The 24,494-nt window shown below is 39.6% G+C and overlaps 1 protein-coding gene across 3 annotated transcripts; it reads right to left on the reverse strand.

Moving 5' to 3' along the window:
- Window positions 1–1,378: 1,378 nt before the first annotated feature.
- Window positions 1,379–22,155, reverse strand: nt5c2b (5'-nucleotidase, cytosolic IIb). Of its 3 annotated transcripts, XM_072384357.1 has the most exons (18): window positions 21,948–22,155; window positions 20,631–20,750; window positions 16,685–16,758; window positions 11,275–11,392; window positions 10,832–10,927; window positions 10,638–10,729; window positions 10,447–10,504; window positions 9,724–9,817; window positions 9,569–9,622; window positions 9,370–9,453; window positions 9,087–9,128; window positions 8,872–8,979; window positions 8,437–8,503; window positions 8,150–8,320; window positions 7,522–7,573; window positions 7,103–7,163; window positions 5,670–5,846; window positions 1,379–4,455 (listed from the first exon to the last, which is right to left on the reverse strand). In XM_072384357.1, exons 2-18 carry the CDS (start codon window positions 20,729–20,731, stop codon window positions 4,225–4,227), a joined length of 1,680 nt encoding a protein of 559 aa, XP_072240458.1. In that variant the 5' UTR covers window positions 20,732–20,750; window positions 21,948–22,155; the 3' UTR covers window positions 1,379–4,224. The 3 variants fall into 3 exon arrangements, with proteins under 3 accessions (XP_072240458.1, XP_072240457.1, XP_072240459.1); XM_072384356.1 differs by lacking the exons at window positions 20,631–20,750; window positions 21,948–22,155 and adding an exon at window positions 17,868–17,950; XM_072384358.1 differs by lacking the exons at window positions 16,685–16,758; window positions 20,631–20,750; window positions 21,948–22,155 and adding an exon at window positions 11,061–11,145 and having other exon boundaries at window positions 11,275–11,354.
- Between the last annotated feature and the right edge of the window lie 2,339 nt (window positions 22,156–24,494).

A 24,494-nucleotide genomic window follows, 5' to 3' on the forward strand; every position in this document is an offset into this window, starting at 1 on the left:
CGCACAAGTGCATGAAAGCAGTATTCTAACTGTGGCAGGTGGAGGTGGTACATTCATCGTGGGTTTAACTGCTGATAACTGTCTCAAACACTTATTCATTTGGTTTGTAAAGATTTAGAAACTAGTTTTAGCACTAAAAGGGACTCATTCAGAAGGCTTTTGCTGTTCAACAAACAGCCCAAAACTCTCATTTATAGCAATGTTATTCTATACATGAAAATGACTTCTCCAAGTCTTTAACTATACATCTACAGTATGTTATACAATTTAATTACACCGTGTGTCGTTAGGACTTTTCCAAGAACAAACCTTTGTAAAGTAACTGGTAAGGTAAAGTGGAGTATGAAATTATTGGAACTTTTCAAGTCATGTACGAGTGCCTCTATATTTGATGTAGTTGCACTCCACCCGTGGAGATGTTACAGTTTATTTCATTGTCCCCTTGGAGAAAGTTGTCTTGAGCTCAAATGCTGTGAACATTGATGACTTTACAGACCTTGCAAAAGATAATCCTGATAAAACTGCACATAGTTCCCAATGTCCGTATAGTCTTGCGTCACACAGATGTGTTTAAAATGTAATAGAGGAAGAACAAAGTAGTTTTTAACACCACTGAGTTTACAGCAGGGAACTCTATCATCTGCCAGAAGGCAAAAACCTTGTGTTCTGTGTAGAGGACATGAGATATCTCAGTCAGTATCCTCAGAGCTTGACTGGAAGGGTCTTTGGTCTTTGCTCCTCCCTATCACCTTCATTGTGGTGTGTCCCAGATGACCAAGCTTATCTTTATATGTGCAGTGAGATTGTCAAACAAAGCTTCCATCCCTTATCTGACTCTGTGCTCTAATACCGCCTGGTAAGGTAAATATATAATCCTCTGATCCACACCACACACTCTGAAACTGCTTAGTCTCTGTTGTAGGTAATATACTAACATGGACCTTCCAGCTGAAGTCATCCAAATTGCTTAATCGTAATGAAGTCCTTATTAGTTCAAAATAACTTAAACGACGACTGTGTGAGGAAACTGTTACAGCATCACTGACCTTGAAAGAAGCATGGCTGCAAAGCCCCGTGAGATGGATGTTTGTGGTTAAGGGATTACGTAAGTGTAAGGACTGTGTTCCTCAGCGGATGGCAGCCGGGTCCTCCCCCACTCTCTTCTTTACATTGTGCACTTGCACAACATTTACTGAAGTGATGTAATACATCTGTTTTCAAACAAAGAACCATCCCAAAGAAATTACTTGAAAGTGAGATGGAACAATCTGTGTCGCCCTCATACACCCATCATTTCATTTCATAGTGCGGGGTCCACTACTTAGAACTTTAATTAAAGTCTATTCGGCACAATAGGAATAAACGCAAGACAAGAAAATATTACAAACTATCTTTATTCTAGATTTTCATGGAATTTACCTCAATGTATGGAGGATCATTTCTGGAAACAAATAAACAAAACACTGCCCAGAGGAACATATATCGATATGCATAAAAACACAAAAGATCACTTTTAGAGAGTTTAGAAAATGAAAGGTGGCCGTTTTTTTGAGCCTGTTAATGCAAATGCATTCTGGACATCACAGCAATGAATAAAAACCTAAAGCACTAAAACCTGTTCGCCAGGCTTTAGTTGGTAAAGTCTGCATGACAGACTTCTGTGTTACTGTATAAAAATTAACAAAAAAAAAATCATACTTAAAAAAAAAAAAAAGATAAGAAAAGGAAATGGAAAGGTCTATTTACAGTTCTGTGAACCAAGACCATTTAAAAACACTTGGTTAGAAAAATAAGAACCCCATGGTGTTGATCACAATATGAGTTATGGTACTTAACATGCCATTCACATTTCCCTTCACTTTAAGATTCTTTATTTTGCACAGGTTTACAGTTATTTTTCTGTCAACTACAAAGAAAAATGTAAAAAAAAAAAAATTATCTTAAAATGATGAAAACCAGGCAGAAGTAAAACCGACGCCACCATAACCGTCATGGCAGAATGGATGTCATAATCTGTGCATGCAAACGATGCAGTCAACTATAACTAACTAGCAATGCAGCTGCCTTGTGTAGCATCTCCAGCTCTTCTACGTTAAAGAAAAGAAAAAGATCAAAAGAGAATACAAATGTAAAAAACATTAGCCATATATTTTTCAATATCCAACAAGTTCTAACCAATGACTCGTCTCATAAAGCCACAGTTGAACACATTCACTTCTCTCCACTCCACATCAAGCCAAACAAAAAGTTATGTAAAAGGCAGACAGCATGTTCCTTCCCTTTTGTGGCCAAAATCGTCAGGCCGATCCGACATTAACTGGTAATGATACAAAATGTCGACACAAAGGTGAAGACACAGCAGATGTTAGAAAAGGAAAAAGAAGTTCAGGCGTTCCCTTCGACGTTTGGACTAATACTGATAGTTAAACTATCTTTCTTTCCCTTAATTAAACTGAAAATATGCATTTTCAGCACGAGCAATAATGCACTCGGCGGAATTGTTAATAATCAAGGTTTAAAAATCTATTTATCTATGTATAATTTTTACTAAGATGCTTCTTTTTATTTATAAATATCAGGAGTTCAGAGTGTAAGATTTGGTGACATCTAGTGGCGCAACTGCAGACTGCAACCAGCTGAAACTTTCTGTTTCAGGCTGCTGCGATAAAATGGAGTGTGAGGAAGAGGACCGTCGCTGTTTCAAGGTAACAGTTGTTATTCTTACAAAATTCTACACTAATGTTGATGAAGTTGTAAAAGATCATGCTGTATTTCTGCCTGTTTAATCCACCTAAATCTTACACACTGAAACATCTATTTTATTCTATAGGTATAAAGAAGCTGAAAAATGTTTTCGGGGGGTTTAAATTCTACTAAACACAGTCTGAACTTACACTATAATGAAGTGACTGCTTCACAGTGTTAGAAGGCAAACAGAAGAATACTGTGCACACTCAGCATGTTTCCTCTCGTGGATGATGCTGATGACTCTGCATCAGTCACAGATCCAAAACATCTCAAAATCAAGGACATAAACAGCAAGCTGGAGACAATTAGACCTCCTGAAATGAGTTTTGCACTAAACAGCTTGATGTCTTTGCACCTTCATGCTCTTATAATACACTTGAAAAAAAAAAAAGTTCACATCTTTTGTTAAAACTGAGAAAATTGGGCTTGTACTGACCCTCCCATCACCACCGACACCGATGATCAGATGCAATACTCATGTTTAGTCTTTCAAAATGACCAAATTCAGGCTGAAAAATACTGCTGGACAGCCCGCGTGTGCCGTCAAACCGTGAACTCTCAACAAAGCAAAGCCATCTATCTGCCTCAGAGCTATTTACAGGAACATTGCTGTACGTTAGGGTTGTCACAGAGACTAAAAGACAAAATGCAGCTGCAGTACTCTGTCCTCACTGTTGCTTGGTTACAAAATATGAGCTAAGCCACCTCAGTCATGTACCACAACGTGTATCCTGACCAAACGTCCAACAAAATAAAAATAAAATGCATATTGATCGGTTTAACACCAGCTTGTGCTTCAGAGCTCCTGTGTGTCACTTTGTTTGTAATACAACAGATCCTCACTGTCACGCGGGACGCTACAGTCTGAATGAGGCCACTTTGGCAGATGAACCCACACCCTCACATACAAGTTACAACGCTATGTGTAGAAAACAAGCAGACCAGATGAAAAACTGAATATTGTTCCCTCGTAGCTTAAAAAATATGAATCTTTCTCAGCCCTGACACAGAAGAGTGCTTTCATTTGATTTTTGCTGTGCATTTTCTGTTAGCCCATTTTACAGTTAAAATTACAGTATAGTGACCGTTTCCGATGGATTAATGTGTAACTAGGAGTACAACCACTTCAACGCATCAGAAGGTCCTAAACTTATAAAAGAAATGGAAATTTAGTGTTTGATGAGTCTAAGGACCGAGCATGCATGCAGTCTTCTGACAGCTGTGAGGTCGCCACTGAAAATGGTCCGTTGTACTTCCTCAGAAATCTCCAGTATGTGTGTGTGTGTGCGTTTGTATGTGTGTGTGTGTGTACACTATTGATATTTACAGTAAATATATAATTTATTTCATAAGTACACACAGACACACACTGGAGAAGTTTTTCTTCCCTGCCTCGCTTTCAGAGAGATCACTATCTGACTCTACTGGGAAACACAAGGCGACAGGAACACGGCTCATCTCCGCAGATCGAGCTTATTACTCTTCTTCTTCCTCCTCATCATCATCCTCATCATGGCAGTGAGTGATTTCCTGGGGAGTCTGGGGGAACAAGTTGGGAGGTTTGATCTCACTGAAGGAGCGGGTAAGCTGGTTGCGTTTGCACTCCAGGTCCTTACAGTCGCTGCAGTGCGTGCGGTTGCGTGTCGCCAGTGGCGACTCTGTGTCTACGTCTACGTGGGCGTGTTCGACCGTTGATTCGTGGGGCATCTGGAGAAGAAAAAGAAAAACAATGTGTTTGCAACTGCTTCCAGACTTACTAAAAGAGTTTGTCCTTAATGTAAAATACAGTGTTTAAGCAACAGGATGCTTCAGAGCAAAGCTGACAAAACACTGAACATCTTTGGCTATTATTAAAATAAAACAACTGCACAACTTGGTTAGCTAACTGTCTAGTTAGCTGCTAAAATTAGCGTAAACAGAGAGTTAACTTGCTACTTACTCATATTGATAGCTGTAAACATTAACATTAGCGATGACGATTTGATTAATTAGCCTTAGCACACATATTTCATGTGTTTTCTGTAACGTTATAACACTGATGTGATTGAATAGGAACGCTAATGTTTTCTAACGTTATGTTTCAGTGCTAAAAAAGTACGTTCATCTTCCATGGACGGCTTTGTTACAAAGCTAGCTACATGCACACCTCAGCAAGCAAATGTCCTGACTGAGTCCATACTGAACATGTTTTTGAGTCAGTGAGACAAAAACCTTTTGTGAATAATTCCTTAGTTTGAGGTGCCTGCCTCATTTGATTTAAATGCAGCTGTGTTTGATGCCGGAGACAAATGAAGGACAGAAAAACCTAAAAAAAAAACCTTAAGTATTTGTTTTTGTGTGTTTGCTACACAGTTAAATAATTGTTTGTTGCAACAAGCTACATATTTCATTAAAGGATTAATGAACTATGATATTAATTGTCTTTTTTTAAGTTAGCATATACCTTAAACACTCCAAGCTGAAAGATAATGATGGTTATATTGGAGCAGCTGCATCCTGGTGTGATAAGCTGTATGTTTTATACTAAATATATACGTATGATCCGATTAGTCGACTAATCGAAAGAAAAAGAAAAAAAATTTGGTGATTAGTCGTCTATTATAATAATCGTTTGTGGCAGCCCTACTTCCTTTCAGATTGTTGCTGCAGAGTCCGATTTCACTCCTTTAATTAAATACTAAAAGTATTTTTGCGATGATGACAGTAAGACATGGAGAAAGAGACACTTTGTCTCTACAGCCATATTTCCTGGCGATTTATCTATTTATTTTAAGTTCTTAGAATTAGACCGAGCAATAAAGAGAAAATGTGTACTGACAAATCAATGTTTTAATCTAACTATTAAGAGAAGATACTTTGGCATCTGTATCAGTTAAGTTTTAGCATGGCATCCCTCCCTCACTTGATATTCTGATACTCACCAGTACGTGTGCAGCTCTGAAGAGGTAGCTGAAGGGGTAATACAGCAGGTTGATGAAGGAGGCGGCATACAGGTCGGCGTAACGCATCACCTGGGAGGCAAACAGTGTCTGTCTGGAGCCACTGCGGAAAAGGCTGCCCATCATGCCGTAGCACATGTCCATGTCATGTGTCACTTTCTGAAGGTACACACAGAGAAGACGTTGTGAAACAAAGACAGATTCATCAATCATTCTTTCGATTAAACCCTTTCTTTAAAAAAAAAAAGAGAGATTTAAAATATCATCCACACGTTGCAAAGAAAGACAGCAGCTTCGGTCAGAGGGAATAACACAACACACACAGAGCACAGAAAATGAAAAGGAGCTAAAAGAATAATAAATTTAAAGCATAATAAGAAACCAAAGTTTAAGAACAGTTTGATCAAAACGACAATTTTAGGCCAAATAGGCTAAAATGGTCAATTATAGCATTTACAACCAGACAAATGTGCCTTTAATATGTTTAAGGTTTGGCTACATTCATTTAGTGATACAGACTCCTTATGTTTAGGGTCATGGGAATGTCTGACATTGGATTCTTTAGAAGTAAAGATAATAACTTTCAAAACCTTACTGACTGCTGTAGGTTTGTAGATAAGCTGGGACTAGACCAGGAATAGCTGTATAAGTGAGAAGACAATGTTTGTGATGTGCCTTAGTGCTCCATAGGAGACTGTATCCTACATATATAAGCGTTGCAGAGCAGCATGCATGCCAATAATATCCCTGTGATCCAACAAAGACATGAAAGTGGTGGCAACTAGTCTCTTTTTTAGATTTTTAAAAGAAAGACAAGACTTGATCATGAAGAAAAAAGCTGTTAACTTCAGTTATTTTTTTTTACCAACTGCTGACGGTGAATGCACTGGGATACTGACTCAATCGTGTAGACCTGAATAGTGATGACAGGCAGAAGATTCAAGAGCTTTGAGCTTGCTTTTGAGAACATAATGAGCTTTGCTGAACAGGAGTAAAAGCTTGTTGAGGCTGACAGCCTGATTACTTGTAGATGCAGCACAGTACATGACCATATCATCGGTGTAACAATAGAATTTGGCATAAGATACATTTCGATCAAGATCATTAAAAATGGAATGAAAAGAAGTGGTCCCAAGACATAGCACTGATGTACACCCTGGTGGTTTCCAGGCTGAGTTGTGTTTGCTCACTCATATCCTTAAATGAACAACTTTTTAACCAGTCGATAGGGAACAAAGGCTGAATACGGTCCAACTAAAAAGATGAATGAGCTCTTTGATGAAGTGACTCACTGTTAATGATTAGACTGAAGTACACACCGTAAAAAGGTATCAAACATGCTGTATTGTAGGGACATGTCCAATAGCTACTGTTAAAAGCATGTGGACAGGCCTCCTGTTGTCATAGAAACGTACCTTGACTCTTCTCTGGATAGTGCTGATGTCTGGCCTCTCATTACTGCTGCTGTCCAGATGTCTGAGGAGAGTCGTAGAGAAAGACGATGAGGAAGGGAGTGTGGGGGGGAGGGACGGATACTGATATCAGTTTGCTGAACGGTAATATGTCAAAGAGGTGGTGCAACAGCAAGTCATGCCAGGCTATAAATACTGTCAGTGAACCTGGTTATCTGACGGCCTGCCTGAGCCGACCCTCCAGACTTTACCCTATTGACCTCGTTGTTCTCTCTCAAAATTATGCTCACATGCCGTCAAACAGACGCTGTTGCTGCAGAGAGCAAAGTGCAGCAAAGTTGGTGCAGGAGACAGTGTGGAGAAAATGGGATATGGTGAAGTTATGGGGGGGGCTAAAAGCGACTAAAGGTTGCAGTTCTTACTTGTAAAGTTCTGCCAAGAAAACATCCAGGCCTTGCAGTTCCTCGAATAATGCTGGAAAACACACAAGGAAAAAAAAATCAAATCAAATCAAATTCAAACTCTCTGTCTTTACTGTATTTTTTATTCAACTAACTTGTTGTTGCCAACCCGCCAGACTCCAACCAATATGTTTGTGGACACGAGGAGTGCACAATTAATCTAATAGAAATCACTCATGGCATTCATGGCAACTCACTTGTATATTTCTCTGCTTTCAGGTCACGCAGCATTTAAATGCAAACTTATTTACTTCACAACAATCTTTTATGTCATGCAACTCAATCACTTTTCTTAATCTTTCTCTCATTCATGGCATCCCACTGTAAAACAGCGAGACTCATCAACCTTACGTGGAAATCTAGCAGAAGTGAAGCTGCTCTGACAGTGACTTTGATATGATCGGCTAAAAGGACTTGATGTATCACGCACTGTCCAGTGTAACCAAACAACCCTGTAATGTGATGTCAGACCCAAACACAGGTCCTGGCACCTGACCAGAACTTTCTGCCCTGTGCAGTTCACTCATAATGCTGCAGAAAGACACTAGAATTTCCACGTGTGTCTCTGCGTGTTCTCCTCCACACTCACAGCTCTTGTCGGTCCAAACGTGCAGCTCCTGGGCCAACTCGGGTATAACCAGGAACGTTCTCCAGCCTTGACGTTTCTTGGACTTGAGGATATCTCCAAAGATATGGTCCCCGATGTACACTATGTCCTTCCCTTTGGCCCCAAGCAAGTCGCACACAATGTCTGAGGAACCTTAAGGGGGATAACATGGTATCAGTGACACATTCTGCATTTTCTCAACTGCAAGAATGAAAGAAAAATAGAAACTAAGTCAGAGAAGGAATAACTTGGATAACGACAAGTCTCACCTCCAGAGTACACGATTCCATGCTGTAGAGGTCCTGTGTAGGTTCCTATCTTTAGTCGTCCTGTAGTCTGATTGGATTAGAAGGGAATAGGCAAATAATGGAAATTAAACATCTAGATTGTATGTTTCATGAACAGAAGTGACACTTGGGTCACTTATGAGTGACCATGATGTCCAAAATTCTTTATCGGCCTCTTATATACCATTTCACCTCACAATTAAATAAAAATAAAAAGCTATATGAATAAAGAGGATTGGATTGGATATACAGAAAAACATCTTTCTCTCACAAATTCTAACAGTCCTAAATCTGAGTGGAAAATACAGCAGGGACTGTGAGCCACAGCATGTTCAGCTCCATTAGCCAGCGTTCAAAAGCAGTGTAGCTATTAGCAAAGTCCTCCCTGTCTTGTCTGCGGGCTCTGTGTCTGCTCACCGTGTCGACTTGTCTGAGCACCGTACCCTCGCCGAAGAACAGCGGTTTCCGGGCATCCACCAGGATCAAGTCAAAGTAGGACTGCCAGGGCCGGTGGGAGGTACCGGGCTGTGGAGGGTGTAAATACATGCAAGCACAAGCCGTTACACAAACACTTACGAGAATATGAATTGACTTTCAGATTTTACCTGCTTAGTCAGAAAATCTGATTTTACCTTTGGGCCATGGGGGAAGTCGAACAGGTAAGTCATTATTTTCTGTAAGTGAGCCACACAAAGACTCAAAGTCAAGTCAACGGCAACATTGTAACATTATTTTAATCTAAATAAGACATGTACACACACACACACATATATATATATATATATATATATATATATATATATATATATATAAATAAAAGAAACTTACTCATGAATTTATCAACATGCCACTTTTATTTCTAATTACCCTCATTAGCATTCTCCTTTAAACAGTAAACTGCAGATTAATACTCACATCCGTGTATTTGTAGTCGCTGTTAGTAGCCAAGAAAACTTTGGCTACCTCATTCATTCGGCTGAGGAGAAGAGGTAGCTTCCCCTGATGGGAACAGAGAAGCAGAAAAGCTCTAAGCATCTTTAACAAAACAGCTTGTTTACAAAGAACAAGAGACACTGTGTGTGTGTGTGTGTGTTCTCTGCCACAGTACACTTACATCTTTCACTACGTACTTCTCCAGGTTCTCAACAGTCTTCACCTTCAACGTTCCCTGCAATGTTAAACACAAAAGTTAGACTAATCACTGAAAAATTAGAGGTATATGTATCACCCGCATGCACATCTGTAAACACTGCACTGCGTGCGTTTCACCTTGAAGTGGACCCAGTCGACGGCATCCCGGACGTCCTGAAACATGCTCTTATAGGACATGAAGAGGTCACCATCTTTGAAGCCAGTTTCACAGCTAGAGAAACAGAGCAAAGACACACACGTACACAGCCGTCGGGCAGGCCATATCTTTACAGACGGTTATCAAAAACGTGACATTTGTTTTTTGTTTGCTTTTAAATGGGATAGCCTTCCCTTGTTGGAGGGTCCCCAGCCAAACAGGAAAGCATTCTCCCCCTAAAAGACCAACAACCAGGTTTCAGAGGACAAAGGACATGCAGCCATTCCAGGTCACATTCTCAAAAAAAAAAAAAAAATGAAAAAAAAAAACTAAAAATTACAGGCAATTTAACCTCTTTAAAGTAGCATTTAGAAGATTATCATGTTAAATCAGGATTTTAATCTCTGTGAATAGTTAGTAAAAAATGTTTTCCGTTGCTAGCTCAATTGGCAGAAAAATCCATGCTTTTTTTTTTTACATCTACTATAAAAACTGTAATAGAAAAGAGGCGTTTGCTGACTGAAGTCCCATTTGATTAACATTTTAAAAGAATTAGCTGAGATTAGCAGTTGAAACACCTGGACCCTCCCATGCTTTCGGGCTTGCTCTCGGCCCCTGTGTGGCTTGCAACTGTCTTTGTGTCATCATGCGGCGCTCAGAAACTTGTTGTTGCATGATACAGAACGTAACAAAAGCTTCCTCACCTTGTATATCTGTCACAGTTGGAGAAGAAATCCACTAGGCAAGCAAAGAGGTAGGTTTCTGAAGAAAACCAGAGGACATTATATCAGCCACACAATGGCTCAATAAAATTATGGATAGTGTTAAAGCCTTTCCTGGTGTAATTGCTTTAGGACAGTCCCCCCGTCTCCTCCTTTACGTTCACAGACCTTACCTGGCAGGTTGAAGAGTGTGTTAAGGATATAAAAACGCTCTGTATCATCCCTCTGGATGAACTTGTTCGGGTACCGTTCACGGATTTCAGGGCTGCAAAACACAGGCAAAAATTCATATTTCTCCATCTTCCTCGTGCACACTTTTCTGCACTGAAACATGTACTGCAAAGGGAGAATGCTACAAAACGCTCACCCTCTAAGGAAGTTAAATCCATGGACACAGACCAGGATATTACCATAAGCATCAACCTTCAGGAGGTTTCCGTACATAGTATCAAACACAAGGCCCCTGAAAGCAGAAGAAAAGAAATATTTTAAAAAGGCTTGAACATAGAATTAAACTAATCTTCTTTAGTTGCCATCTATGAACAAAGGTCTGGCTCTTTAAATGTTATCAGTTGGACTGTTCTTACAGTTATTACCTTTGTAGCTACCAAATAAATCTACAGTGGAACTGAACAATCAATCAACAGGTGTTGGGCTTTTTTATCCTGTTCTTCAGCTCTCCTTAAAACACCAACCAAAAGGGTTAAAAGGAGGTTATAAAGTTCAAGGCTCCTAAATGGTAAGAGACAAGGCAACAGAAGCAGCAGTCGGGCGTTAACCTGACGTCCGTGCAGTGTGATTGGGTCTGACCTGGTGGGAAACGACGGATCGTAGACGAAGCTGAGCAGTTCTTGGGGGTAACCAATGGAGACCAGCCGTTCAACCGTCAGCTCAAAGCCTAATGACTCGTACTCAGGTGACTTATACACTAGAAATGAGACACAAACATTTGAACTTTGTTAAATAATGTCCTTAATGATATTACATGAGGAAACAGACCTGAGCAGATCTGTGTCTAATCTACTGCCAAAAGTAAAACTATGCTAATATTATGTACGTATATATATAGGGTGCATTCTCTAAAATGAGAGAATTTCCTGCTTTTTTCTTGATATCAGTAAAAATTTAAACAAAAAGCTGGTTTTATTTATTGTAAATTGTAAACTTGAGTATACAAATAATTGATGGTACTAATGTTTCGTCCTAGAAATGTCAATATTATTCATTATTTTATGAACAAACAAGAATGATCAACTTAAATAACAAGGAAACCACAATTACAATAACAATCTTGTCTTCAGGCTCTGGTATTTTGAAAATGATCCAGTTATCTGCCATAGAGCTGGAGAGCATGAGGCAGGCGTGAACATTTATGTAAACCATGCATACATATGCACTTGTGAAACATGTCCTGCTGGTGATTCCACTGCAAATACCACCCGAAGGTGACATTGACTTTGTTGAGGTCACTCAGGTTGTGCAACATCTAAATGTGACTTTTCCAAGACTATCTGTAATCCACTTGAGACTGTGTCTTGTGTCAGTATTTCCACAACATTATTCTCCCTCCTTACCAGACCTTTCCACCCCCACCCCCACTGCCACCCTTTGTGATACTAGCATGGAACTTGATGTACGGCATGTAAATCCACAAAGAAAGGGGATCGGGTGTGAAAATGAAAAATCACTCTATTTTCATCAGCAGCTCTAATGAGCCCTGCAGAGCCCCCACCCTGTCACCGCCATGGCTTTATATTTACCCCACGCTCTGGAAATATAAACACAGACTAATGCTAGGCTAAGAAAAGGTTGGCAGAGGATTAAAATGCTATCTGAGACTGGAAAAAGAATATGTCAGATGTTATAAATACAAAACAGAGAATGCACTTGTGTTGTTGCCTGCTTTCTATACTCCCAGTGGGGTGTTGGGAGGACCCCGGAGGGGGAGAAACAGGCTGATGGTTCTTAAGGGGACAGTAAACTTTGAGAACTGCACTGCAGGTCAATCAGGAAAACATCTGTGGGCTACTCTGCAGTCAAGTTAATGCACACACATTTTGCACAGATGCACATTATGAGCATGGGCCGAGTTACATGAAAATCATTGGTTCAGGGAAGTTTTGTCCTTTTGTTGACTCCCCTACTCTGCAAGCACAAGCCTGTTTCTGCATTATAATCACGTAGGCTGTCGCAGTTCACCCCCCGCTGAGTTCTCCCAGCACACTGAGGCTTTGGGCTTTCTGCCCGGAGCAGTAGCATACATCCCCTTACCCCCTCCTCTTCACTTACTTGTCATAATCTTCTTGAACATCTGAGGGGCTACAAAGAAACCTATTTTGAGAGCCGTTTCCCCTCTGCCACCTTTGCTATCATCACTCTCTGTCTTTAGTTCAGACATAGGCTGTCATTACATGTTGTTCCCTGGACATTAGTGTGGTCCTCGCATACCAAAAAAACCAAAAAAAAAAAAAAAAAAACAGCCCAGGACTGAAAGGTGAATCCTAGGATAAAGTTGTGTTGTCAAATCCATGCTACACACCTCAGACACCACTGTGCAACACCTAAAAAATATTAGACTAAACTAGTTAGTTTCACACAGACTATGATGTGATAACATACAACTTAGCCTGTTTTTCTCTGCCGTTATTACGTAATGACCCTTTTTTACATTTCAGGAACTTGAAAAACAAGCCCCTCCTTAAGCTCCCCACAGTCACATGACACCCAGAGGTTTGCAGTGTATTCTTTTCACAAGTAAGTCAAGATGCCACTCACTACTTCAGATTCTTGGAGGCTTGAGCCATGGATTGCGGAGTGATTTACAGAGCTGTTTTTCATTAAAGCAACACTATGTTCGTGGGTAGATTATAGTAAGGCTACTTTACTGTGAAGGAAATAAGTAAAGAAGGCATGCAAGAAGATTGCGCCAGCAGAATGAAAGCTCATGTTTGCAGCTTGTGTGTGTGGGACAGGAAATTGCATTATTGGTGCTTGTTGTGTCCTTGACATTCTTGCATTTCTGCTTTATCAGGGTCCTTGCTCCCTTGCTGTAAGTCCCCCTCTCACATTTCTCATGCTGTCATCACAGACATGCACACACGAACACATCTTCTCAGAGCTATGGTGAGACATGACTTTAGCTTCAGAAATATGTTACTTTTTTTTTTTTATCCCTGATGGGATTGTTGCCAGATTATTATACTCCCGCTGCTCCAATTGTTGAGCAGTGTGATGTCTCTGCAGAGTTTATAGGCCAGGTCACCACATGAAACCTACACCCCTCACACACAAGCCAAACAACATGCACCCTTCTTCTAATAGACCACTAAATCCAAGCGTCTCATACAGGGCGACTTTATCTGAACCGTGTCGCATAGAAATCTATATGTGTCTTAATTAATCTGTTGCCACCAGTGTGCAAATGTAGGTCTTTGTGATAGATTTATGACACTACATTGTAGAAAAATGAAAAAACTTCAGCACTGCCTCGAGGGGCAACAGTCCAGCCCAAAGTCTGCTGGAAAACTAGGGCAAAACTGTTTGTATCTCTCAAGCAACCAAGGACTTGATGTGTTGGAGCGACATTTTCTGCAGGCTATTACTTGTTCCCTTTAGGAGAAGAAGAACAGATGAAGCAATGTTCCTCTTTACAATATTGATTTAGTTTACAAAGCCTCACGGAAAATTACAAAATGTGAGATATTTGTTAGTTGCTCTCTAAAAAAAAAAAAATCGCACTGGACAAATATTTGAGTTCTACTTTCCCCATGCTGTGCAAAGGTATCATGACTGAGCAGTGAGCTGGTAAAGATAAAATCCACTAACACGGCCTTTAAAAACGGTACAGTATGCTGCTATGTAGTAAAACAAGGGTTCAAATTGCTTAGCAAGAATGTCACAGAAATACTACGCACTTCACCAGCCAACAGGTATCGTTCTATTTATGTATAATGGCGACATATCATCACAATACCCACAACAATCATCTAGAAAAAGCCCCAAAATCATGTTGATCTTAATAGATTATGAAGTCTAACCAGAACACAAAGTACTCTGTACTTTCTACAGTCCTTATGATGGAGATTATGTGAGTGATTGACTGCGAAGGCTGAGCAAAGTATACTTCTAGACATTTCTTTCCTTAAATGCTAAAGAAGGGTCTGTAACCAAGTTGCAGAGGGCCAGGACGGTTATTCTGCATCTTCTTGACAAACAACATCCAAAAATGTGTTTGTAATGTGTTTTTAAGCTTCATTTTTATTCATCCTTACATAGTTTTTAAAGGATACTTCAGAATAAAGGTTTACACATTTAAGCTGGCGTGCAATCACAGCGCTGAATCTGCCAATGTGACACAATTCTGCTGAGGTGCAGCTACTTTTATATGCAATTTAGAACAGAAAGATTGTGAAACAAAGAGGAAAATCTGTTTTTGTTTTTGTTCTCATAATCACATCTAACTCTATTCACTCTTGGGTGCGTGCTGCACTCTCTACAGCTTAGAAATAAATGAAAATATAACAAATTTGTAGATATTTCTCTGACTGGTTAGAAAAGAAATTTGCTTTCAGGAGGTACATCGTCATGCTTGAATTCTTTTTTTTACCATCAGAGATAAAGAACCTGTGGCGTGTCGGAGTGAGAAAACAAATTAAAAGACCAATAACTTGTATGTGGAGGTGTTTGAGTCAAGTCCGTCCTAAAAGCAAACTTAATAATGTATGTTTTAGTTGGGTGTGAACGTCTTTAGTGCATTTTGGTGTAATCTACATTGAGATTACGTCCACTCCTCTGTTGTATGATCGACGACAGCAGACAGCAGAGATAATGTTACTAGAGTTGATGACAGCCACTTTACTGGAAGTGCAATAAAAACTTTCCAACAAGCAGCAATAAGTAATAATAGTAATGAAGACAGACAGATGTTGATCCCATACATCTGAGAGTCAGCTCTTTTAAGGTTGATTTAGAGGCTGTGCGACTAAGGCCAGCCAAAAATAACAGAGGCAACGACATGTCAAATATCTCCCTAGATTACAGCTTTCTGGAATGCAATGTGTTTATCACTTTAACTTAAAGGAAACATCAAAGAAAACATTTTACTTGCTTTTGTGAGCAGCTTATAGTGAGCAGCTTTGGTTTAACCATCAGTTCACCAATCTGCTAACTGTATGTGAACCAATAAGAGATGCCATTTATTCCTCCATACCTTACACAATTAGTACAACACCCAGAGAGCCTTTCTGTGCATTTCCCTACTCCGTTTAGGTTCTGTCAGCATCAAACAAAGTCATCAAGTTTATCTTCCAATAAAGTTAGTCCTCTGTGAATTTTTTGCCTTTAAAAGGACAACGTTCAGGCATGTTGCACATGTGAACTGCTCCTAAAACAAAGCCCGCATGCATCTGGGGTGCTGCTCTTAAGCAGCAACCATTCTGTGAGAGTGATGAGGCACCTCTGTGGTTGAAACAGGAAAACCATCCAAAGACAGATGATAGCCAGGTTTCTAGCAAACATTAACACTTGGTAACGAGTTCCAATAAAGTGAGCCATGTCAACAGCTGAGCGTCTGTAAAATGCACTCTGGATGGGAATAAGGGTCAAAGTCACATAGGAATTACCAGTGAATCCTGTTCTCAGGGGAGCCACCACTGCTGAACTTAACAAACAAATGTGACCTGAATTTCAAAGTCAGGGAAGATTTATTTTTAGACGTGTAGAGACCAAAAACTGGAGTTGGACTGGAGTCACAGAGCAAAACGGCATGAAATATCAGGACATGTTTGGCCCAGTTACCGGTCAGTAAAAAAAGAAAATACGTACAACGGACTGAGAATTAGGGCGCTATGCTTTAGATCTGTCGATCCAAGGTCTATACGTCACTGACATTGACCTGAATAAAACTGTGGCAAACAACCTGCAATTCAGGGGTTGATAACAAGGTAACAAAGAAAGCCCACTTTGGGCTTTAACATCTACATCATGATTCATTTATATAACTTTTAGCTATACACAAAAAATAACTTTTCAACTGGCATCAGTCGCCTTACCCTAGCTTGATCTACCAAATAATAAAAAGAATGTCTCTTGAAGTAGCTTAAAAAAAACGATAGATCTCACATTAAAAAAGGCTTTAAATAAAAAATATCAAGCTTTTTTTTCTATTTTTCAAACTCTCCGTTTCTGCTACTGGTAATAAGTAAATAAATATTCAACTTACCTGCTAAAGTGTAATCCATATCAAAGCCAAAGCACTTAATCTTCTCCATTGCCAAGCTTCTGTTGACAAAGATTCTGGAGGATAAAAGTTGAGGAAAGGATCTTAGTTGCAATGTAATCATAAGCAGACGTATTAGCATCCTCAGGAATAGAATCTAAGGTCCTAGAGGCAATGAAGACATAATGTTATCACTAAGTTTGTCCAGCAAAACCACTCTGACTCCACTGTTAGCGACACCGTTTGCAGCACATGTAGCAGAACGCATAAGCTGACGTTCATAAACAATGACCTCTTCATGTTCTCTTGTCATTCACATGTTCATATCAAAAACAACTCTGGACAATATCTAAATATCAAAAATCTACCCTCTCTAAAAATGAGTCTTTGCCTAAGAAAAAACACTAATTTATGTGTCTTTTATCTGCTTTTTGTGCCACAATGATTTTCTTTCAACACATTATTCTGTCACCAGGGGCAGTTTTTCAAAGAAGAAAGAGAGAAAAACAGAAAAGCAACATATTGCTGCAAACAATCCTGATCAAACTGAAACAATAGAAACTAAATATCATCTTTGGAGCCATCTGTTAAGGCAGCAGTGTCAGAGACAGTGACTCAAAGGAGGTGAACACACTGATGAAGAGGGCTGGCCCTGTGGTGAGGACTGCTCTGGAGCCAGAGGAGCCGATAGAAAAACAGCTTCAGATCATTTCTGCCCACCCTATCAGCCAAAGATAATGAGTCTTAAGAGGGACTGTCTGTGATATGGTCAATGATATATACTGCAACAATCTCATTTCTCTGTAGGATTAAAAAAAGTAGCATTCAATTACATTTATTTCAATGAAGATAGCTCCTGTTCACACAGCCTGGCTGACACAGAAACACCAGTCGATCACTGCTACCTTAAACTGTACCTGCTGGCACAGAACTACATAACTTATCTCGAACAGTTACGACTGAGCTGAAACTCTATCTGGGTTCCTCGAAATATTTCCACACAATTCAATATTTACCCAAGCCAGAAATAAAGCTAAAGGGGAAACCAGAATTGGTGGCCTAAAGCAAAGAGAAAGTTTTTCTAACACACAACCTCATAACATTCAACATGCAAAAAACATCTTTCCATCAATCTGTGACAACTGCCTCCTCAGCTTGACCAATCTGTTAATGGGCTGTGAAATACCTGGCAGCAGATCCATAGTGAACAAGTTCCCATTTGGAGCCGAGTCCAGGACACGACTGGCAATACATTCTGTGTGAAATTAAATCCCACTTTGACTCTGCATTGGTCTGATCTGCTCCAGCAGCACAGAGCAGCTCTGGTCCACTAACAATACCCCCCTCCCTCTCTCTTTGCTTTCTTGCCATTCAGAAATTTTCTGACTTGTTGCAAAAATGATTGTGGCCATTCCGCGTCGTTCTCTGTTGTTGTGTGTTGTCAGTGGGAGTTGTTGTTGTGCGGCACGATGTTTGTGGGCCCTCAAAGACATCTAGAACAATCACAAGTCAGGTAGAATCAAGCAAGCCGGAGCCCCAAGCGACAGCTGCTCACATTACTCAGGTCAGACTCACTATAAACACCCGCAGTTGGCTCGCAACTGCCAGTCATTTTTTTTGATTAAGCGATTAATTGTTTGCAGTTCTTGGCGAACTTGACGCAGGAATTGTCTGACTTCTAACAGGTCTGGCAATCCCCCCCCATCTTATGTTTATCAGAATCAAACAGATTTTATTGTGGAAGCAAACTCCAATTGCTCGACATAAAATGAAACCCAAGGTTTCTAAACTCAGAATCATGGCACTGAAATGTGTTTTTTTGTAGTCTAACTCACATAATTAAACACAAACAGTAAACTTGCTAATAGTCATTTCTGTCTGTATCTATGAAAATATGACTGCTTAAATTTAGGAAATCTTTACATTTTTTTTTGTTTAAATACCAAATTATGTAAATGCCTTCAACTGAGAGGTAAAGTTTTAGTTCTGGTCATTTGACATGTATCCGGGTGATTGTTAAATATCATTATGTCATAATGTTGCCGTCAAGGAAGACTGAAGCCTGAACAGTCGGAGCATATGTGCTACATTGCTGTCAACATTTCAGCAGCGAAAGAATTAAATCTAGATCTTTCCTATTCTTATTTTGCTGTTGACATTTAAAATGTAACCTCGGCTGGAAGGCTGTACAGCCATAAACGATAGCTTGCGTCTCTCTTAAGCCGCCCATATTGACACTGGGTGGGGGGTGTCTTGATTACTGTAGTCAGGCTCGACTTTGGTCCTGCTGACATCAGTGTTACTTCAAATAACTCACATGGACCACACCGCACCTACAAGAGTATCCTTTAATAACTTTACTTCATCTGACACAACTGAGAAACAATCTGCCAGATTGTTTCCGTTAGCCTCTAATCTCAGGCAGACAGTAATGGACTCTGTGTGACAGAAAGTTTATCTGTGCCGGGCAGAGTCGTCGGCCTCCTGCCATGTGATACTCAGGATGCATTGTTTCATCTGAGCTCCTGCTTTGCGGGAGTGATCTTTGTCCATCTGTGTGATAAACGAACGATCATCTAACTTATTCGGAACTTAGTACTTTTGCTTTGCATTGCATGTAATGGAAGGGGAGGGGGAGGGGGAGGTCACGGGCTGAGTGACTTTTGTCCTGACAACACACAGACCTAACTGATAAGTAATGGTTTCATAAAACATCTGAGCATGTTATATGACAGAGAGGCAAGGGGGAACAGCTACACCCATTGTACATATGACTGAGAGTTAATCATTAAACAGCAACACACATATTATTACTATGCCAACAAATGAACTTCTCCTTACATCAGTCTGTTTCACTGCAGGGTGTTTCCCATCAGCAGGCAACAAGGGTGTCTAACAGTGGTAACAGCCGTAAAGAGTGCTAAAGAGTCAAAGACATGTACTGTCTTTAAATGAACTACAAGCAACCACAAGCTTTTCAACAAGGGCCTCAAAAGTCTGCTGACATTTTGCCATCAGACGGAGAAAAATACACCGCACTGGAGCCAAAATGAAAACCCCACCCAAGAAATCTCTGCTCTTCTCTAAATACTGATTCAGGTTCAGAAATCTGGCAATCTGACATCCCCAAGTAGCATTTCTGTAATCCTTAACGGCAGCTTACTGAATACGGGACCACAATCAAACAGATAAAAGCAACTGCAAAATACCAGAAGTCTCTCTCTTTAAAGTCTGTGAGGAGAAACTTTCCTTCGTGTTCAGTCACTGCTTTGAACTCATAATATGAGTGAGGCTGGGCAGAAAATGGAAATATGGACACATTTCTATTACAAAACACTGGTCTTAAGAGCAACTTCTGTACATGTCTAAATTTCTGTGCCGATTACTTTGGTCTCAAAAAGAAAAAAAAGAAAGAAGAGAGCCAATCTGACTGAACCGAAGCATTATTGATAACACTTTTTAACAGGTTTCTCAGGTTTCTACATGTGCTAAACAGAGTAGCCTTGTCAACTGTTCTTTTGTGAATCAAGCAAAATGGAGAAATTGCCTAAACATATTTTTTGAGGTGCCGTAACGCAGAGGGAATGAAGACGACTCTTCTTATAATGTATTGTTATAATTTATCTTACTACAATACAGCAATACCATTTCAATAGTTCCAGGAGAGTTGTACAATAAATACTGTCAATCTCTGACGAGTCAAAGAAAATTAAATATAATCTTTGTGCTACTCTGACTGACCAACATTTCTGACCGTCTGGATTCAGTTTGTTGTGTGAAGTTGCTTTGGGATTGTTATATCTCTTAAAAGTTAACTGGTGCTTAAGCTGTTGATGTTTCCACAGTCGTGCTTGTGTCTCTTTAATCAGTTATACAACCTCTGTCAAAAAGTCCGGGTGCATCTCCGCTAGATGTTGTCTCAGTTATGCCCAAATGTGTGTTTTTTTACCTGTGGTAGGGCTCCCTCCTGTATTTTTTCATTGTCAAGCCGTCCATGTTGGCAGGCAAGTCTGCATAGTTCTGCAGTCTGTCACTCCATGAAGTGGTCATCTTTCTCACCGTTCAGTGTCTGCAGAAAGAGGAAACAATACATTTCCTTGAATTCATATCAAAGCATTCCAGGGCTCTTAGTTACTAATATGCATTCAGTCAGCATTTTTAGACTAATGAAAGAAAATAAATGGGATTAACAAAGCCCCAATCTATAGAAATAATAGATCCTACTGATTCAATCATCATCATCTCACAATTAGGTAGTCTCCTATGGCTTCATCAAACTGCAAATACAATAGATTACATGACAAAGAAGGGGTCAGATGATTGGAGTCAATTAAATGAGAAATCAAAACCTGTAACACAGTTTAACACACAGAAGTCTTACTACTACATCATGACAAAGTCTTGCTCAGATCACAAACAAACAAGCCAGTACTAAAAAAGAAGCCTATTGTTGTTGTTGTTTTTGTTGTTGTTATGATTTTCCTCCCTTGTTGACACTCTATCATTCTACCCTGATTAGGAAATCAGCAGAAAGGAAGGGCGCAGATCAGCTTTCTCGCTCTCAGTGACAACACAAATGCAAATGAGCTTCAAATGCCGAGGAAAAGAACTGTCAACTGGGCCACAAAACACCGCCTCGGACCATTACATGATCAATGCGCAGCTTTACAGGAGACTCGGTCGGTCTTCAACTATGTGCATGGGCATCTTTGGAGAAAAAAAACGGAAAGAATACCCAATTCAGTCAGTTTATTGATTGTTTTCTTTAGCTAATGTATTCAAAACATCTTGGTTCACGATGACAAAGGGGCCAGTGAGGTCTGAAGGAGGCTCTGGTACAACTACACTGCAGAACAGTGCTTTTATTTTTTCCTTGGGTCTAGTCTGCAGTGAAAAGCCGTCTGTTGTTACAATGTACACAGTCTCAACAGGATGTCTTCTGTGTTAAGTAGTGGCTATATAACAATACTCAGCGATGAAACGATTAGCCACTGTTGGAGCCTCAACACAAGCTAGCAGCAAAGAACACCTTGTTCGCACGGTTTCCAAACAACGTTTCCTTATTTGCCGAACTGCAAGGCTAGCTAACAGTCCGCTAACCCTGCTCCTTTTATTTGACACTGATGGGAAGGACAGCCAGACATGAAGTAGTCCGGACAGAGCTAATGCGTTAGCTGCCTCTTATAGGGACAAAAAGACAGATAAACCTTAAACTGTAGGTGAAGATTTCCCTGCGTTCAGCCGCGAGTGACATTACCGTACTCACCTCTGAGTTCCTGAATAAAGCAAATGCGCCGACGGTTAGTCTGAGCATGCGCCGTGAGCTGGGTGAAAGTGGGAGAAAGAGAGTATTTTTCTGAGAAAGCTACAGGCAAAGCGGCGGTGAATACTCTGCAAAGCTTGGCAGTAGACGAGTGTCCGTGCTCTGAGTGCTCCCTACAGTCTGTATGAACTGCCAGCTGTTGTTATGAGACATTCAGAGGGCGGCGTTTATTTCTGTGTAAAACAAAGAGGCGGGACTATATGTCTTCGTGGCAGTTACACGTGACCTCAGTTTGACAAGCCGAGATAACCATCAATGCACCGTTCCTGCACAAAATCATATTCATAGTTTTCAGAATGGTAAAGAAATATATAAATAGATGTCGTACTGGTAGAAGAAGGATGGTAAAATCCCCCTTCTTGCATAAACCCTTAAGAATTATTACCTGCTCATCAAAATTACATCAGTTAACGTTTCCTCAGAAATGTTTCCTTCCTGTCTGATAAACGATCTAATCTTACTCAGAATAACTGAATTATTCAATATGCAGTGCGATATGAAAATTTAATGTAAATTAAGTCGACAGGTGTTGTGCCAAGTTATTTATCTGTGATAGGAAGTGTATCTCCTAAATGCATTCACTCAGTAGAGTTGGATCCACATGAGACTTATGACACAGACACGACACCTGTGTCTCATATTTATGACTTTACTGTTTCATATCGCACAATGTGACTTTTCGTTTCAATTCGCATCAACGTTCTTGCTTCTTGGCAAGCTCCACCCCTCAAGATGATGTACAAATGAAAGTTTTAGCATATGGTATTAATTACACAATATGGACAGTCATTATTCAGTTTAAAAAATAACTTTCACTTGACTTTTCAAGATATCAACAGATATGAGAGTCATCATTGAAATGAATAGAAATGTTTAGAACTGAGCCTGTAAAAGGCGATTTTAATGTTATGTAACTTAAGTTCTGTTTTCTTTGTTACACTTTCAGTTTCAGATATGCAGAAGTGCAGAAATGTAATTTTGTTCACAGCAGGAAAAAAAGTTCCTCCTATCTCTGGAAATCTTAAAACATAAAACGTTCAAGGGGCAGCTCTTGATTGCAACCTACATGAAAAACTAAAACGGCTGTTTGCCTCAGACCATTGTTGTGTTGCAAGATGAACTATTGGTCCTGTTTCAAGTCACATGTGCTCTATAGGCATTTTCTTTGAGGAGCATTTTTGCTTGGATCAGCTCTAGTTCCTGCCACTAAGAAGCACCTGACACTATGCTTTTGGCGCCACCATGCCTATATGTAAAGTATTAGCCGGGGGATAAGTAGCACATGGTTTTCACCCTACACAGAGTTAGGAGTTATGTATAAAGAACCATAATGTCTGCCCTGTCTTTCCTATTGAGGCCATTGCAATATTGGGATGATTTAAGGCTTTGAACTTGATTTTATTTGCCTTATCTACATTTCATCAAAAGTTTTAAGGGTAAAGTTTGGTTCTTAATGTTTTTCCTGACATGTATTGGGAAATTTGAGATCTTTCTAAATGATCAGTTTGCCCAAACTCAACCCTAATCAAGTTCAAGAAACAAGCAGGATGCATTTACTTTTCTAAATAGGATATCTTTTATAATTGATAAACTTGTAAATATTTCTAAAAAATGTTTTACTTTGAGGTCAATGAAGACATTTTTAAAAACGTTTTCAAACAAATTGAATGCCAGACAAAGTGCTGCAGTCCAAAAAGCTGTGAAAACAGCATTCATTTTGTGGAAATTGTCAGAGTCCTTCCACACTGTTTTAAATATAAATCAGGTCACATTACTACATACATTTTGAATATGCTCAAAGATTTCAATCTGTTCTTTTATCCAGCAAATAAGTAGAAAACATCTCACAGTCAAAATGGATCGCACTGTTTTTAATAAGCCATTTAATTCATGCCTTCCAGATAGTGATAGATAAGTCAAATACATCACCATATTATGTGAATAAATTATTTAAGTTGACATGCATCCACTATGTTCTTCCTTTTCTATAACTTCCTGTCATAAATCAACTATTTACTGTGGCTTGCATGGTGCCACATAGAATGTATGACTTATTTTGTTTGTTTATTTTATGAAATCATGAGCACATAACACATCTTCAAAAGTTAAACGGAAATTCAGAAAGCAAATAAATATTTTATTCAAAGCTGCAAAATGCAGTGATAAGGTTCACAAAGACATGAAAAGCACAATAACAACAATGTTTATGTTTCTCACAAAATCTGACACATCAGACGCTTAACAACTGAAGTTCTGTGGGGGTTTGGGGTTTATTTCTCTTTGGTTCATGTTTCAGATTTGGTAAAATTGCTACCACTGATCTACCTGTTCGTTCACCAGTTCATCTATCATCATATTAGTCAAACATTCAGTATCCTTTCCATACTGGAGGCTGCATTTACTCACACGTCACAAATATAACCAACATTTGTGTTCAGCCTGGTTGCATTACGGCTCTATTAGACAACAGGGGGCACCAAAGGCCTTTTT

This window comes from Leuresthes tenuis, unplaced genomic scaffold, assembly GCF_036924035.1.
Source record: "Leuresthes tenuis unplaced genomic scaffold, fLeuTen1.0.hap1 SCAF_4, whole genome shotgun sequence".
Classification (NCBI taxonomy): Eukaryota; Metazoa; Chordata; class Actinopteri; order Atheriniformes; family Atherinopsidae; genus Leuresthes; species Leuresthes tenuis.

Coding starts and splice junctions, on each gene's coding strand:
- nt5c2b (XM_072384357.1), bottom strand. CDS start 20,731: ATGACCACTTCATGGAGTGACAGACTGCAGAACTATGCAGACTTGCCT. Junction 9,623..9,723: donor TCGACTGGGTCCACTTCAAG/GTGAAACGCACG, acceptor TTAACATTGCAG/GGAACGTTGAAGGTGAAGAC. Junction 5,847..7,102: donor CTATCCAGAGAAGAGTCAAG/GTACGTTTCTAT, acceptor GTGTACCTTCAG/AAAGTGACACATGACATGGA.